This window comes from Elephas maximus, chromosome 13 (assembly GCF_024166365.1).
Source record: "Elephas maximus indicus isolate mEleMax1 chromosome 13, mEleMax1 primary haplotype, whole genome shotgun sequence".
Lineage (NCBI taxonomy): Eukaryota > Metazoa > Chordata > Mammalia > Proboscidea > Elephantidae > Elephas > Elephas maximus.
Window position 1 is genome coordinate 39,811,904 of NC_064831.1, and position 17,072 is coordinate 39,828,975.

General features: G+C 38.6%; 2 protein-coding genes across 3 annotated transcripts in view; one reads left to right on the top strand and one right to left on the bottom strand.

Moving 5' to 3' along the window:
• ABCE1 (ATP binding cassette subfamily E member 1) overlaps window positions 1-8,578 on the bottom strand; it is a 38,704-nt gene extending 30,126 nt beyond the window's left edge. The window contains exons 1-3 of one of the 2 annotated variants that reach the window (XM_049905791.1): window positions 8,442-8,578; window positions 1,773-1,902; window positions 833-918 (exon numbers count right to left, since the gene is read on the bottom strand). In XM_049905791.1, coding sequence (XP_049761748.1) covers window positions 833-918; window positions 1,773-1,875 — 189 coding nt within the window. In that variant the 5' untranslated portion in view covers window positions 1,876-1,902; window positions 8,442-8,578. Of the gene's footprint in view, window positions 1-832; window positions 919-1,772; window positions 1,906-8,441 lie in introns of both variants that reach the window. The other variant, XM_049905790.1, reaches the window with a different exon arrangement.
• A 102-nt stretch (window positions 8,579-8,680) lies between these two features.
• Window positions 8,681-17,072, top strand: part of ANAPC10 (anaphase promoting complex subunit 10) — a 101,294-nt gene continuing 92,902 nt past the window's right edge. The window contains exons 1-2 of the mRNA XM_049905792.1: window positions 8,681-8,769; window positions 10,177-10,303. Coding sequence (XP_049761749.1) covers window positions 10,189-10,303 — 115 coding nt within the window. The 5' untranslated portion in view covers window positions 8,681-8,769; window positions 10,177-10,188. The remainder of the gene's footprint in view (window positions 8,770-10,176; window positions 10,304-17,072) is intronic.

The window sequence follows — 17,072 nt, forward strand, 5'->3', positions numbered from 1 at the left end:
TAGTAAATATCTGGTAGAAGGAATGTTTCCTATTTATATTTTCAAAACAAGGGAAGATGTTTTCAAGCTACCTATGAAATCTTTTTTGAATACTTTACCAAAAACCAATATAAAATACACATATAATCTGTATGAACAATTAACAGACTGGTGAAGCTCCTTTTCATAATTTATTATCTACAAATAAAAATACCTAACTTAAGAATTCACTTTATGCACTGCTCCTAAATGTTTTTAATGAATTAAAGGTGGAAATTCATCATTCAGAAGTCAAAAGGACCAAACTACTCAATGCAACAAAAACTGATTCATTTTAAAAAATTACCTTATTGTGATTAACACAAAAATAGAAGAATGTGTTATACAGTATAAACACTTAAGGATTAGGTCAAACCTAAAATTTTTTTGGCTTTGTTCATTTGTATTTAAAAAGTGTGCTTTTAAAGTAAAATAAAATTAAAGCTGAAATATGTAACATGTAAAATATTTAAAATAAAGGTTGTCATGCAATATGACAGCTATATTTTTTGCATCTCTATATTTCCAAAAAGTTCTGTAAAGACATGTCGGAGAGTGCCCTTTTCAGGTGAGTCTGGAAACAGGGCTTTACAAAGTTGAGTATGGCAAGGATAACTTTTAAATACAATGGTTTAATTCATTACAAAGGCAATAATGTTTGATAATTGACACAAAAATACCATTTTCCAAAATTTATATTCTTTCTTTGCTTTATATTTTACTCTTTAAAAACAGTTACTACATATTCAGAATTTTCAGTTATCATATCTAGGCTACAAATTTGCTTTGATAAATAAAAGCAAACATCATTTACCTTAATACAAATACCGCAACCAATACAAAGAGTTTCGGAAATCCAGGCTATTTTGCTCTGAGGTGTAACCTCTATGCATAGTTTTCCTGGTAAGGAAAAGATAGAATTAAGTCATTTTTCCTGATCTAATTTTCTGAACATTGTTAATTAGGAAATGCTGGTTCCAAATTTCCATATAAAAGCAATTTCTCAAAAATAAAAGCAAAAAACAAAACAAGATGAAAACCCATTTGCAATAATGTCTTAAATCACTGCTTTGTGAGGATAATTTTTGAATCAAATTTCTGGCTTTTTACTTAAATGAATCCTCTTGTTGGGCAATAGAGATGAATATTTTTTAAACTTACTACTGGGGAAGAAAATATGCTAGAAAAAATATGGCAGATTTTGAAAAAGTTATTCTTAGCTGACCTGAATCTTTAATTCATAAAACAAAATATGCTTTGAAAATGATGAAGGAATGAAATATGGAATGAAACGTTAGTTATATAAGTGATGCTCCAAAATAAATGCAGAAAACAATTCATCAACACTTAATTGCTGAAATTTATTCAATCTTGAAAATATAGTAAAACCTCAAGAATAGTCATTGCTATTAAGCTTTCTATTCTTGTTTTTAAAGACGAGAATACTATGAAAGATAAGGCAGTCCTTTCCCCACAGAATTTTATAGAATAGTAAGAATCTCAGTGACCTAAACTCTGGTTAGATTTTACTTTTAAATAATAATATTATTGCATAATTTGTTTTCTTAGAAAAATAGGATCATTCAATCATAATGTAGTAAGAGAAAATGAGAACAAAAACTGGTTTTCTTATCTTCATATTTTAAAGAAACTAACAAGGAAAACAAAGTCCATGCTAAAAAAAAAAAAACAAACTATGAAGACATTTCTTTTAATATTTTCTTTTATCTTAAATGATCCACAGAACACCTTACCCATTCGAACTACAGGGCAACTTTTCTTGCACTCCTGTCGACATTTCTTAGGTTTACATTTGTCATGGTTGACAATAGCAATTCTTGTTAATTTGTCTGCCATGGTTTTAAGAAAGACTATCCAGGACTTCTACTACAAGAAAAATTAAAAATATTTTGACAAGTTGAATACAACTGATTAAGAAAAATAGTTCAGAAGGATAAAGTTAGACAACAGGACATAAATTACCACTATATGCAGATGATACAATTAATTAGAAAACATACAAGATAATCAAATTAAAAATAAATACAAAGAATTTGGTTAAGTTTGGGAAAACAAAATTTTACATACTTTTCATGTACACAATATATTTACACAATGAAAGAAAAAGCAATATTTACAACGATAAACAAAATATCTACAAATAAACTTAAGATAACACACATTAAGTGAGGAAACCTTTAAAACAGTACTGACATTAAAAAGCTGAACAAAAAGAATGACATGCTCTCAGTTTTTACGATAATCGGCAGCATCCAGAGATTCCAACCCTCCCTGAATTTATACATTTAATCCAATCTCAAGGAAAATAAGTCAGTCAAACCAGATCTAAAGCTCTTACGGAAAAGCAAAATATGTAAGAGCAAGGAAAAGTGAAAAAGAACAAGGAAGATAAGGGAATCTCCACCTAACAGATTAAAAAAATATAAGGTCACAGTAATTAAAACTGTGGTATCAATATATGAATAAAGACCAATAGAACAGAATAGAGATACCAGATATGGAAATTAATACATATGATATCTTCCCCCAAACTAAGCATTACTTAATGTCTTATCCATCTGATTACGACATTATTGATGAAATGGCAAATAATTAAGATTGTGATCATCATGTTGATTAACTGGAAAACATAAAAACTGCATTTCTCTGGGAACTTGTGATATGCTCGAAATGGATTTTATGCTAATAGCAATGAAGTTAAGAGGAGATCAAGTAACTGTACGTACATGTTGTGCTCACTTTTAAAGGTCTTGATATATAGATCGTAATCAACTACTTCACAGCATTAAGATAAAATTGAACTTAAAAATCTTCTACAATATTGGACTTAGCAGATAAACAGTAATTTTCTTAGAATGGTGATTAAAGCAAAAAACTGAAAAAGATGCCAATATGTATTCCAGTATATAGTGAAAGAACATGAAGCCAAGATTTATGGGAGACAGGTACAGACAACCCATTTACAGAGACATTCTGTTGGCTTTTTTCCATCTATGACTGTGATCCTCAACAATGATTTTTCTAACAAACTGCTTGCCCCTGCAGACCTCTTGAGTCTTGGAGCGGGTAAGTGATCTTGCTCTTCAGTGCTGCTCCCCAGGCTATTATCCCTCCACCCTAAAAACAGCCAGCATTGCCTCTCAAGTGTTTTAGTCATTCGCTAACTATCAGATCACATCCTCTCATTCTTCAAAGATTTCAGCCCTTGGCTCACTTTCACGCTCTCCCACAACTCCTGCCATAATTCTTGGTGACTTCAACAAGCTCATACATGATCGTTCTAGTAGTCTGTCTTCTCAGGTCGTTAACTTCTCCTCCAATGATCTTGTCTTCCACCCTACCTCAGCTATTTATTCCCTCGGTCAAACCCTGTTGTTAGTTGCACTGAGAGAATTCCAATTCATGGTGACCCCGGGTGTGCAGAGTAGAACTGCTCTATGAGGTTTTCAGGGCTATGACCTTCTGGAAGCAGATCACCAGGCCTGTCTTCTGAGGTACCTCTGGGTAGGTTCAAACCGCCAACCTTTCGGTTAGTAGTCCAGTGCTTAACCGTTCGCGCCACTCAGGGATCTCTGGTTAAACTCTGGACCTTGTCATTAACAGTATCGACAATCCTTCCATAATGTCAAGTTTAAAATACCTCATTCTCATCTCTCTAGTACATAACAATCTAACAACCTTTTGATTGCCTCTATCCTCCAGGCCTACTATTCATTAATTCTACCACATTTCTATTGTCGCTCAGCCCTTTATATCTTCACTTTCTTCCTTACCCAGATAGAATTCCACTGTCAATCATTTATACCTGCAACCACAACCCTGGTTAAATACAACTCTTCAACCTGCACATATACAGCTGAAAATGGGTGGGGGAAAAAAATAAGGCCATGCTAACTGGTCACCTTTTGAATTTATCATCTCAAGTGGACCCTTATGCCAACCAGTAATCAGGCTATATATATTTCTGCAGCTCCACAGTACCCAAACTGTGTGGTGAGGTACTCCTGGGCATCGCAGCAAACTCAAAGAGGTGCACAGGAAAATATAAAATTTCCAGTATCCTAATCCTCAGCTGATAAACTCATTTTCTGTTTCACTGAGAAATCAGAAGCAAAGAACTACTTCTACAACCTCCCACTACCACATCTACTCATCTGTGTCTACAGACTCCACTTTCTCATCTTTTATTCTGAACGATTGTCTAGCTCCTAGCTAAGTCCATACGTGCACTAGAAGACACTGCCTTAGGGCTATGTTCCAACAATTCTCCCTTCCATCTTCCTCGTCATCGATTATTCGCTCCACTAGCTTATTCCTATCAGCATCCAAATATTCTATTATCTGACCCCCTATCGCCGTATTTCTTCCTTTTACAATACGGCTCCTCAAAACAGTTGCCTATCCTCAGTATCTTAAATTGTCTCTGGAATCCATTCCAAGATTTAGCGCCCATCATTCCATCAAAACAGCTTCTCAGGCCATCGCTGTGCTTCATATGGCTAAATCAATGGTTAATCATCAGTCCTTAATTTACCTGACTAATCTACTGCATCTAACACTGTTATTACTAGATAGAAACTCTTTAACATGGTTTCTAGGATACAGCACTCAACTGGTTTTCCTCCTACTTTCCTGGTCAATCCTCATCATTCCCCAGACTTCTAAATGTTGGCAGTGCCCTGACTCGGTCATTCTATCTACACTTGTGAGGCCTGGAAAAACAACTCAGTCCCATTGAGTTCCAGCTCTCACGAGTTTCTTCTTCTCTGGCTTCATGACTTTAAATCTGATTTATATGCTACTAAATCTTAAATTTTTGTCTTTAGTCAGGACCCGTCTTCTGAACTCTAGACTTGCACATCTGTCTACCTGCCTAACCGACATCTCTTGAAATTCTAGTAGGCATTTTCAAAACAGAGCTCCTGAAATTCTCACCATAATTTCCTTCCCTAGAAATCTTCCATTTGTTCAGGCCCAAATTCCTGGGAGTCATCTTTCTTTTATATTCCACAACAGCAAATCCTGTCAACTCTACCTGCAAAATATATCCAGAATCTGGCCATTTCTCACCACTCTGGTCTAAGCCACCATCATCAACTACAACATTATAATAACTTCCTATGATATCTCTCTGCTTCTATCCTTGCCTCCTTCTACTGCAACCCTCAATGGTTTATTCTCAATACAGCAGCCAGAGTGATCCTTTTGAAGTAATAAATCAGATTACGTTATTCCTCTACTTAAAATCCTGCAATGGGTTCCCTTCTCACTCTGAATATAAGCCGAAGTCCTTAAATAACCAATGAGGCACTTCATGATCAGACTGTTAACTTTCTGATCTCATCTCCAATGACTCTAGCCCTTGTTAATTTGGCTCCAGGCACATTGGTTTCTTGCTGTCCTAGAACAGAACAGCATCCACCTATAATCATATTCCCTGCCTATAACAATATTCTCCCTAGATAAGCTACATGGCTCGCTCCTTCAGGTCTTTAATGTCTATTTCTCAGTGAGCCTTCTCTAGCCATGGTACTAAAAAACATACCCTTTCTATAGCCCTGGTAATGCAGTGGTTAAGCACTCAGCTGCTAATTGAAAGGTCAGGGGCTTGAACCCACCAGACGCTCCGTGGGAGAAAGATGCGGCAGTCTGCTTCCGTAAAGATTTACAGCCTTGGAAACTCTATGGGGCAGTTCTACTCTGTCCTATAGGGTCGCTATGAGTTGAAATCAACAAGACAGTTTATCCCTCTTTCTTGCTTTATTTTTCTCTTTTGACGTTTTCTACATATACTGTACATATATCATGTGCGTGTGTGTATACCTACACATATACATTCCACACACATTTATATTCATATACATGCATAGACAGCGAAACCTGTGAGAGCTGGAACTCGATGGGACTGAGTTGCTTTTCCGGGTCTCACAAGTTTTCACACACACACACACACAGACAGACAGACAGACAGACAGACAGACAGACACAGACACAATTCCCTACCCTCCCAAGTAGAAAGTACTCCATCGTGAAGGCAGATTTTTGCCTGTTCATTTCAGCGGCTAGACCAGAGCCTAAGACATAGTAAAACCCAGTGCCTTTGAGTCGATTAGGACATAGTAGGGACTCAAAAAATTTGAATGAGTAAATAAATATGGTAAATAATTTTCCTATAGATTATAACAACTTCATAAATCTTCCAAGTTACTAATGTTTTATGGTGACAGGTGCCTACTAAACTATATATTGAAAATAAACACCACCACCCAAAAGGATACCCAAAACCCTAGCTAAAGATCCATGTCATAAACGCAGCTATGCTAACAAAGAGGTTCACTTCTACCCTTTAGAAACTGGTAAAGTCCAGGTCTCATAAAGGTTAGAAGAGGAAGAAACTAAATGACTTGAATGCTACAAAACAATCGAAACAAAAACTAGCATTTTGGAAATTACAACTTCATAGAAAACTGAAGATCCTTTAGTAAGCTATTGAAAGAAATAAAACTGGACATCATACATTTTCATTTAAACACTGAATGTTTTTACAAATTACCCTGTGAAAGCATAATAAATTCTCTTCCAGAGAATGAATCTTTTATCATGAAACTGCTTAACTTTATTTCTGTCAAACTAATAGAACACTTCATTTAATTTTTCAAACTATTTTAAAAAATCAAGTGACTGCAGGTGATTTTTCTAGAAGAATAAAAATATACCAGAGATAGCTAACAAAGCCGTTTAAAAAAAAGGGAGAGAGAAATTATATCACATTTTTAAAAAAGTGATTCTTTGTAGGATTGTCAGTCAACTGTGCAAACACCATTAATTCATTTTTCTCTATTTGTTTCAAGAAATTGAGGAGGGGATATTCTTTTTTTTTTTCTCCCAATGAGAAAGATACAACATAGTAAAGGTTGGGGGGAAGGATTATAGTAACAGATCCCCAGGAACTAAGAGAGATTTGAAGATACGTCAGATCTGAAGACAAATCGTGTCCCAAGGAGGTACTCAAACAATGACCCTGTCACTTTTCCAGCTGAGAGGAAAAAGTGAGGCATACATGTAAAGTATTTGCAGAGGATGACTAAAATTATTATAATTCTGTTTAAAAACACTTTAAAAGGTGCTGTTAACTGAGGCTTAAAATCACATGAAAATATTCTAAGCTATGCTTAGTGCAGGTTATTAGTCTTATAAAACACATAGTAAGTTGGGGGTGGTGCCTAACTCTGATTTCAAAGAGTCTTAAATTCAAGGCACTTAGAAGGGACACTAGACAATATTGTTTTTTTTCTTCCCAAATAATTATATGAAAAATTCTTTCTAAAAAAAAAATTTTTTTTTTATAGAACAAAGTTTTTAACTAAAAAAACAAGCCCTTTTGGTTCAATGTAGGTAAGACCCCTTCGTTAACACTGAGCAAGCATTTTTGCCATGTGGCTGGTATAGAATGAATATTCTCAGTATATGAGACAAATGACTGCAAGGCAAATGCTATAATCATAAATGTACAGTAGTTAGGAGTCTTGTAGACAGGAGGGTAAAAAACGAACACAAGTTGTTTTGACAGTTATTCCTCACTCTTAACCGATTCTCCCATCACAACAGGCTTATACAGCTTAGGGGACATGAGAATTTAGCTTTGCAGTCATTCATTCACAGCAAATACTAAAGACACCATTCCTGATCTCGAGGAGATCTTAAAATATAAAAAGGGGAAAAGTGCCAAGTGCCACAAAAGCACACGAAAAAAGCCATAAGCTTTCAACAGGGAGAGTACTTTGGATAATCTCAATTACAGCCAATGTACGCTTTGCTCGATGAGCAAAGTACCTGCAACGTTTGGCCATCACTTCTACAAAAAACTAGGAGCGGATAAGGAGTATTCGACTTCACGGCGGCAAGATGCCATGACTCATTCCACAACCACCAAAAGGTGGAAGGCCACGACTTTCCACAATAAAATACGCACGTGTGAAAATACATCCATTTCACTAAGCCAAAGGAAGGGTGGGGAGAGTCGGGATGCTCTAAGTTCCGAAGGTGCCTTCGTCTCCAGGTCTAACTTCAGGGTGGGAGCGGAGGAGGTGGAGAGAGCATCGCTGCCAGGACATCTAAGTCCATTCTCGTAGCCCCTGGCGGGCGCGACGGGCAACAGTGGCCAAGAGCTGGTCGGCTGGGAGGAAAGCCCGAGGCGCCGCCACGCACCCAACCGCGCCCGCTCTCAGGCGGTTCCAGCTGTCCCGCGGGAACCCGCTGCCACGCGCCGCTGCCACGCGCCGCTGCCGTCTCCACCGCCGCCACCGGAGGCCTAGCCAAAGTCTCTCGGAGAACGTTCCTACCCTCTTTTCATGATGAGAAACGGCAGCTAACGACCAAATCACTTCGGTCTGTTCACATACCTGGAGAAAAATGATCCCCTTGCGGAGGGACCGTAGAGTCCAAGTCAGCTCCTGTTTTCACTTGGGAGCCACACAGCGTGTTCCTACGGCCACCGGCCAAAATGGCGGTGCCCAGCTGCCGCCTCGCGCAAGGCATGGGGACGTAGTGCGCGCGCACGGCAGTGTGCGAGGCGGGGCCCTGGAAGGAGCGAGGACGAGATGACGTCATTGTTCTGCGCCCACAACGTCGTTAGGGAAGCCCGGCGGTTCTGAAAAGTGAGGTGGGAGTGGCGCGCAGCTGCAGGAGGTCCTGAAAAACCTGACTTGCCGCAAGCCGGGTCAGGAAGCTGTAAGTACCTGGCCTTTTTCCCGAATGGAGAATAGCCCTAGCATCATCAAATACTTTCTCCTCCCTAATCTGAATCTCCTTTTGCGCTCCGGGTCTCTTGAAGGTCGGCGGGCCACGAATAGGATGGAACCTTATTCATTGCCCGTTCTAGCACACCAGAGATGTAAAGCAGGACCAAGAGAGTCTGGCCCAGACGCTGCTCGCGGCGACGTTCTCTCTTTGACATCAGATTCCTCTGAACTGTGTCCTCGGTTCTGCGAGGCTAGGAACCCGGTCTCCACGGAGCTCCGTGTTTTATCCACTTGGTGGCGTCCAGTCTCAAGTCCGGCAGTTGAATTGTGCCCCAATGTAGAAATGGACTTTGAGATGACAGGACGTTACAGCTTGTGATAATGCCCACATGTTTGTTTCATCCTAGACTTCACTTAATTTGCAGGTGGCAGATACTTTAGTTTGTGACTGAACTTATTCATTATTCGTTCATTCATCTATTCATCCAATGCATACTTATCGGCATTTACGTGTCTGGCCTTTCAAAAGCTTATAGTCCAGTGGTTGTACCATTATTTAATGCGTATTAAACGTTTGTGTGATGATTAGGGAGTAATTTGGGTCTAATGAGAGATGTCAAGGAGAAGGTATAGGGAAGTATGGGGACAGTTCGATAATAGCATGCATAACGATGTTCTGTAGCTGTAACTTTTCACTACCCAAGCAGGCGTTTTACATATTTTTCATTATTTAAGAGATCCTCTCCCCCATTTACATAGACTTGCTAAGACTAACACAAAATGTGAAAGATGAAGTCAGCCTTTGGTTTAGAATAGGTCAGTCGTTCACTTCTAAACCATGAAGCCACTTTTCTGACTGTATTATGTCCACGGCACATATAAATGGAAACTTTTGACAATTAGTGAGATGTGATTTTTCTCTGTGTCACTTAATGGAAATTTAAAACGGAGGCCACTATTTACATAGTCCTAGAGTAAGAATTTAAGTTTGGCTTTTCTAGGGCAGAAACTTAATTTGAATTAAGACATATATTCATAGAATGTGTAGCATCATGCAATTGTAGCCATCTATAATTGACAGGCAGGGAAATAAAGCCCAGACCTGCCCAAAGTATAGGCAAGTTAAAGGAGAGACTGACGCTAATTCTGTGCTCTTTTCCTGTTACTTTGCACGTGATGTAATTCAAAGTAGGTTATGTTTCAAACACAAACTGAATTCCAAGACTTTTAAATTATATTAATTGAGTTATGTTACCTGTATTTGAGAATAGACGATTAATATCAGGAAATCAAGGGTATAACAGTGATCCATTTTTCCATTAAATTTTTATTTTTACCTTTTGTGTAAAGACGCTCAAGTCCTGCTCTAATGTATGTATACTTTTTTTCTGCATAGACTATTCAGAGAATGACTACACCAAACAAGACACCTCCAGGTGCTGACCCTAAGCAGTTGGAAAGGACTGGGACAGTACGGGAAATTGGGTCACAAGCTGTTTGGTCACTTTCATCTTGCAAACCAGGTACAAAACAAACAAACAAAACTGTGATAACTACTTACAGTTTCCTTGTACACTAGACTGACTTTAATATTCTTTTTTTTTTGGCCTGTTTTTGTTCCTTAGTTTTATTCCAATAAATTATTTATTGTATGTCTCTGCCCAATTACTTTACTAATATCCATTTAAATTTAACTTCATATGTCAAAAAGTTTCCTCTTCATCCTCCCCTATTTCTGCTATGATTAAGATAGTCTTTTTGTTGGCTGTTTTCCCTAGATGGGATAAGTGGGTGGTGAATTTTTGAAGTGATTACCTATCCCCAAATAACTTTCTTTTACTCTTGATTGGTATATATTTCATCAGTGGTAGTTCTTTTCTCTCAAAAAGTACAAACAAAAATAACTCCTCTTTTGCCATGTTGCAGTTAAGAAGGCAGATGCCTGTTGTTCTCTTTTACTTTTTTTTAAAATAACTTGTTATTTCTTTCCAGAAGCATCTAAGATTTTCACTTTATTCTTGGTGTTCAAGACTATTTGCAGGATGTGCCAGTGTCGTGGGTCGATTCTGTCTCCTAAAAAGCTCTGATGAAGTCCTAAATCCTTGGTATCTATAAACGTTACCTTCTCTGGAAATAGGTACTTTGCAGGTATAATCAAGTTAAGATGAGGTCATAATGGATTGGGCTGGCCCTAAACCAATGACTGGTGTCCTTATACAGAGAAAGAGCTTTGGAGACACAGCCACAGAGGTGACAGGCAAAATGGCCATGTGAAGACAGAGGAATGCCCAGGCTAGAAGAGGCCAGGAAGGAGTCTTCCCTAGAGCCTTTAGAGGGAGTGTGAATCTGCTGACACCTTGAGTTCAGACTTCTAGGCCTTAGAACTGTGAGAGAATATATTTGCTTTGTTTTAAACCAAACCAATTGCTGTCAAGTTGATTCCAACTCATGGTAACCCCGTGTGTGTTAGAGCAGAACTGTGCTCCATAGGGTTTTCAATGGCTGTGACCTTTTGAAGATAGACTTCCAGGCTTTCCTTCTGAGGTGCCTCTGGGTAGAGTCAAACTGCCAAGCTTTTGGTTAATAGTTGAGCGCTTAACTGTTTGTGCCACTCGGGAACAACTTTAAGCAACCCAGTTTTTAGTAAATTGTTATGGGAGCCTTAGGAAACTAATATAGCTGGAATATGTTTGCTTCTCTCTTTTTTAACCTATCTTACTCAGAATTCGACAGGCGTTTTCAATCCGCAGACTAAAGATCAGAGAAATTTTTCAGGTTGAGGAGCTTTTATTATTTTGTTATTTTCTAAATGGTTTCTTCATCTCCAGAAAAATTCTATTATTTACACATTAAGACTCCTGCAGCCATCTTTCCAACCAAACCTCTTTTCTTTCCCCTCAAGATTTTCTTCTTTCCCTTTCTGTAAGTGGGTTTAGTGTAGTATAATTTGCATACAATAAAACTCACCCTTTTTAGGTGTGCCATTCTATGAATTTTAACACAGTAATATAAGCACTATTACAATCAAATATAGAATATTCCCACCATTCAAAAAGTTCCTTCATGCCCTTTGTAGTCAATCTTCTACCCCCTTGCCAAACCCTGACAACCTGTGATCTGTTCTGTGTCCATTCGCTTTTGTCTTTTCCAGAATACCATATAAATGGACTCATACTTACATAGCCTTTTGGGCCTGGCTTCTTTCACTTAGCATAATGCACTTGTGATTCTTCCATGCTGGTGCATGTTTCAATACTTTGTTCTTTTTCACTGCTGATTACTATTCCACTGTATGGATGTACCACAGTTTGTATATCCATTTATCAGTTAATGGACATTTGGGTTTGTGGCAATCGGATTCCAAAATGGTCCCCAGTGATCCCTGTCTCCTGGTATTCATTTCCTTCTGTAGACCTCTCTCACATTGTGTCAGAGTTGATCTCTGGAACCAGTAGAATATGACAGAAGTGATTGTATGTGACTCCTGAGGCCAGGTCATAAAAGGTATTGTGGCTTCTGCTTTGCTCTTGTTTGGATCACTCACTCTGAGAGAAGTCAGCTGCCATTTTGTGAGGAAATAAGGAACCCTGTGGAGAGCTTTCTGTGGTGAGAAACTGAGGCCTCCTGCCAATAGTCAACGAGGAATTGAGGCCTCTTGTCAACAGCCACATGAACAAACCATCTTAGAAGCAGATCTTCCAGCCCCAATCAACCTTCAGATGACATCTGTCACAGCTGACATCTTGACTGTAAACTCACAAGAGATCCTGAGCCAGAGCTACCCAGCTAAGCAGCTCCTGAATTCCTTTTCCACAGAAACTGGGAAATAATGTGTGTTTGGTGTTTTGAGTTGCTAAATCTTGGGGTGATTTTTTTTTATGTAGCAACAGTTAACTACTAAGACCATGTTGTTTTCAATTTTTGATGATTATGAATAAAGCTGCCATAAACATTCACGTGCAGGTTTTTACGTGGACATGTTTCCATTTCTTTTGGGTAAATATGAAGCACCGTATTTGCCAGGATTTGCTGAATTGCGTTGTAAAGGCATGGTTAACTTTATAATAAACTGCTAAACAAAGTGACTGTACCATTTTACATTTCCATGAGTAGTATATAAGAGTTGTAATTCCTATGCATCCTTGACAGCGTTTGGTTTTGGCAGGTTTTTTAAAATTATTTTACTAGGTGTGAGGAAACCCTGGTGGTATAGTGGTTAAGTGCTAGGGCTGCTAACCGTGAGGTTGGCAGTTCGAATTTGCCAGGTGCTCCCTGGAAACTCTATGGGGCAGTTCTAGTCTGTCCTATAGGGTCACTGTGAGTTGGAATTGACTTGATGGCGGTGGGTTTGGTTTTGGTAATAGGTGTGAGAATGAGCCCTGATGGTGGCAATGGTTAAGTGCTCATCTGCTAACGGAAAGGTTAGCGGTTCAAACCTACCAGCTGCTCTGCAGGAGAAAAATTTGGCAGTCAGCTTCTGAAAAGATTTACAGCCTTGGAGGCCCTATGGGGCAATTCCATTCTGTCCTATAGGGTTGCTGTGAGTCAGTTAACTCGAAGGCAGTGGGTTTGTTTTGTGTTTGATGGGTGTGTAGTTTTTCATTTGCAATTCCCTAATGACTAGTGGGAATCGACTCGATGGCAATGGTTTTTTTTTTTTTAATGACTAGTGGATCTTGGCTGAAAGCAGAGAGTACCAGAAAGATGTTTACTTGTGTATTATTGACTCTGCAAAGGCATTCAACTGTGTGGATCATAACAAATTATGGAAAACATTTTGAAGAATGGGAACTCCGGAACACTTAATTGTGCTCATGCAGAACAACCAAGAGGCAGTTGCTCAAACAGAAAGCGGGGATACTGCATGGCTTAAAATAAGTAAAGGTGTGCCTCAGGGTTGTATCATTGTACTTAATCTGTATGCTGAGCGAATAATCTGAGAAGCTGGACAATATGAAGAAGATGGCATCGGGATTGGAGAAAGACTCGTTAACAACCTGCGAGATGTAGATGACACAACCTTGCTTGCTGAAAACGAAGAGGACTTAAAGCACTTACTGATGAAGATCAGGGACCACAGCCTTCAGTGTGGATTACACCTTAACATAAAGAAAACAAAATTCCTCACAACTGGACCAATAAGCAACATCATGATAAATGGAGAAAAGATTGAAGTTGTCAAGGATTTCATTTTACTTGGATCCAGTCAAATTCCACAGTCAATGCACATGGAAGCAGCAGTCAGGAAGTCAAACAATGTATTGCACTGGTCAAATCTGCTGCAAAAGACTTCTTTCAAGTGTTAAAAAGCAGAGATGTCACTTTGAGGACTAAGGTGTGCCTGACCCAAGCCATGGTATTTTCAAGTGCCTCATATGTATGTGAAAGCTGGACAATGAATAAGGAAGACCGAAGAAGGATTGATGCCTTTGAATTAAGATGTTGGTGAAGAATATTGAATATACCATGGATTGCCAGAAGAACGAACAAACCTGACTTGGAAGAAGTACAGTCAGAGTGCTCTTTAGAAGCAAGGATGGCGAGACTTTTTCTCCTGTACTTTGAACATAGGTAATCCGGAGGGGCCAGTTCCTGGCAAAAGACATCATGTTTGGTAAAGAAGAGGGTCAGCAAAGAAGAGGAAGACTCTCAATGAGAGGGATTGACATAGTGGCTGCAAAAATGGGTTGAAACATAGCAACGACTGTGAGGATGGCTCAGGACCAGGTAGTGTTTCGTTCTGTTGTACATGGGGTCCCTATGAATTGGAACTGACTCAACAGCACCTAACAGCAACAACGATGACTATTGATATGGAGCATCTTTTCTTGTGTTTGTTTGCCATCCTTATATCTTTTTTGGCAGAGTGTCTGTTGAAATCCTTTGCCTCTTTTTTTTTTTTTAATTCTTATTGAGCTGTGAGAAGTCTTTATATATCATGAATGCAGTCATTTATCAAATATGTTACACAAACATATTCTTCCAGCCTTTGACTTGTTTTTAATTTCATTTTGTAAGTATTCTTTGAAGAGCAGAAGTTTTTAATTTTGATGAAGTCTAATTTGTCATTTTTTTAAATCATTTATGCTTTTTTTAAAAAAAATTGTGCTTTAGGTAAAAGTTTACATTGTAAATTAATTTATCATTCAAAAATGTATACACAAATTATTTTGTGACATTGGTTACAATCCCTGCATTGTGTCAGCACTCTACCCCTTTCCCTTTCCACTCCAGGTTACCTGTGTCCATTCATCAAGTTTTCCTGTCCATTCTTATCTTCTCATCTTTGTTTTTGGTCAGGTGTTACCCCTTTGGTCGCATATACTTGATTGAACTAAGAAGCACATTCCTCATGTGTGTTATTGTTTGTTTTATTGGCCTGTCTTGTCTTTGACTGAAAGGTGGATTTGGGAGTGCGTTCGATTCTAAGTTAGTAGGGTGTCTGGGGGCCATAGTCTCGGGGATTCCTCTAATCTCTGTCAAACCAGTAAGTCTGGTATTTTTTTGGTAAATTTGAATTTTGTTTACATTTTTATCCTGCACTTTTCTGGAGACTTTACTGTGATCCCTGTCAGAGTGGTCAGTGGTGTTAGCCAGGCACCATCCAGTTTTTCTGGGCTCAGGCTGGTGGAGACTATGGTCCATGTGGTCCATTAGTCCTCTGGACTAATATTTTCCTTGTGCCTTTGGATTTCTTCATTTTCTTTTCAACGGACGTGATGGGACCAATGGATGTACCTTAGATGGCTGCTTGTAAACTTTTAAGACCTCAGACACTACTCACCAAAGTAGGGTGTAGAACATTTTCTTTATGAGCTGTGTTATGCCATTTGACCTAGATGTCCCCCGAGACCATGGTCCCCAGCCCTCGGCCCCAGTAACTTGGTCCCTCAAGCCATTTAGATTAGGATGCTTCTTTGACTTTTCCTTAATCAAGTTGTGCTGACTTCCTCTATATCTCGTGTTGTCTTTCTCTTCATCCAGGTTACCACTTGTCTACTACCAAGTTAATGATGTCCTCTCTCCACCCCTCCCCTTCCCTCGTAACCATCAAAGGTTGTTTTTTTCAGCATAAACCTTTGCTTGGGTTTTATAATAGTGGTCTCATACAATATTTGTCCTTTAGTGATAGCCTTATTTCACTCAGCATAATGTTCTCCATATTCATCCATGTTGTGAGATGTTTCACAGATTCATCATTGTTGTTTATTGTTATGTATTGTTCCATTGTGTGTATGAACCATAATTTGTTTATGCACTTATGTGTTGATGGGAGCAACCCTGGTGGTGCAGTGGCCGAGACCTCGGCTGCTAACTAAAAGGCTCACAGTTCGAATCTACCATCCCGCTTCTTGGAAACCCTATAGGGCAGTTCTGCTGTGTTCTGTAGGGTTGCTATGAGTTGGAATTGACTCGACAGCAACAAGTTTGTTTTTTGTTTATGAATATTTAGGTTGTTTTTTTTTCCATCTTTTTGCTATTGTGCATAATGCTGCAATGAATATGGGTGTGCATATATCTATTCGTGTGACGGCTTTTATTTTTCTAGTATATATTCCTAATAGTGGAATTACTGGATGATATGGTATTTCTATTTATAGCTTTTTAAGGAAGGGCTGTATTGTTTTCCATGGTGGGTGTACCACTTTACATTTCTACCAGCAGTGTATAAGAGTTCCAGTCTCTCCACAACCTCTCCAGCATTTATTATTTTGTTTTTTTTGGATTAGTGCCAGTAATGTCGGGGTGAGATTGTTTCTCATTGTAGTTTCGATTTGCATTTTTCTAATGGCTAATGATTGCAAACATTTCCTTATGTGTCTGTTAGCCACCTGAATGTCTTCTTTGATAAAGCGCCTGTTCATATCCTTTCCCCATTTTTTAATTGCATTATTTGTGTTTTTGTTTTTGAGGTGTGGTAGTATCTTGCAGATTTTAGAAATGAGACCCCTGTTGGTTGTGTTGTAGCCAATAATTTTTTCCGAGCCGGTAGATTCTCTTTTTATTCTTTTGGTGAGTGTAAGTGTTTCATTTTTAGGAGCTCCCAGTTATCTAGTTTCACTTCTGCTGTTTGTACATTGTTAGTTATGGTTTGTATTCATTTCATGCCAAGTATTAGGACCCCTAGTCTTATCCCTATTTTTCCTTCCATGATCTTTATTGTTTTAGGTTTTATATAGGTCTTTGATCCAGTCTGAGTTAGTTTTTGTGTATGGTGTCAGGTACAGATCCTGTTTGATTTTTTTTTTATGTATGGACATCCAGTTTTGCTAGCATCATTTGTTAAAAAGA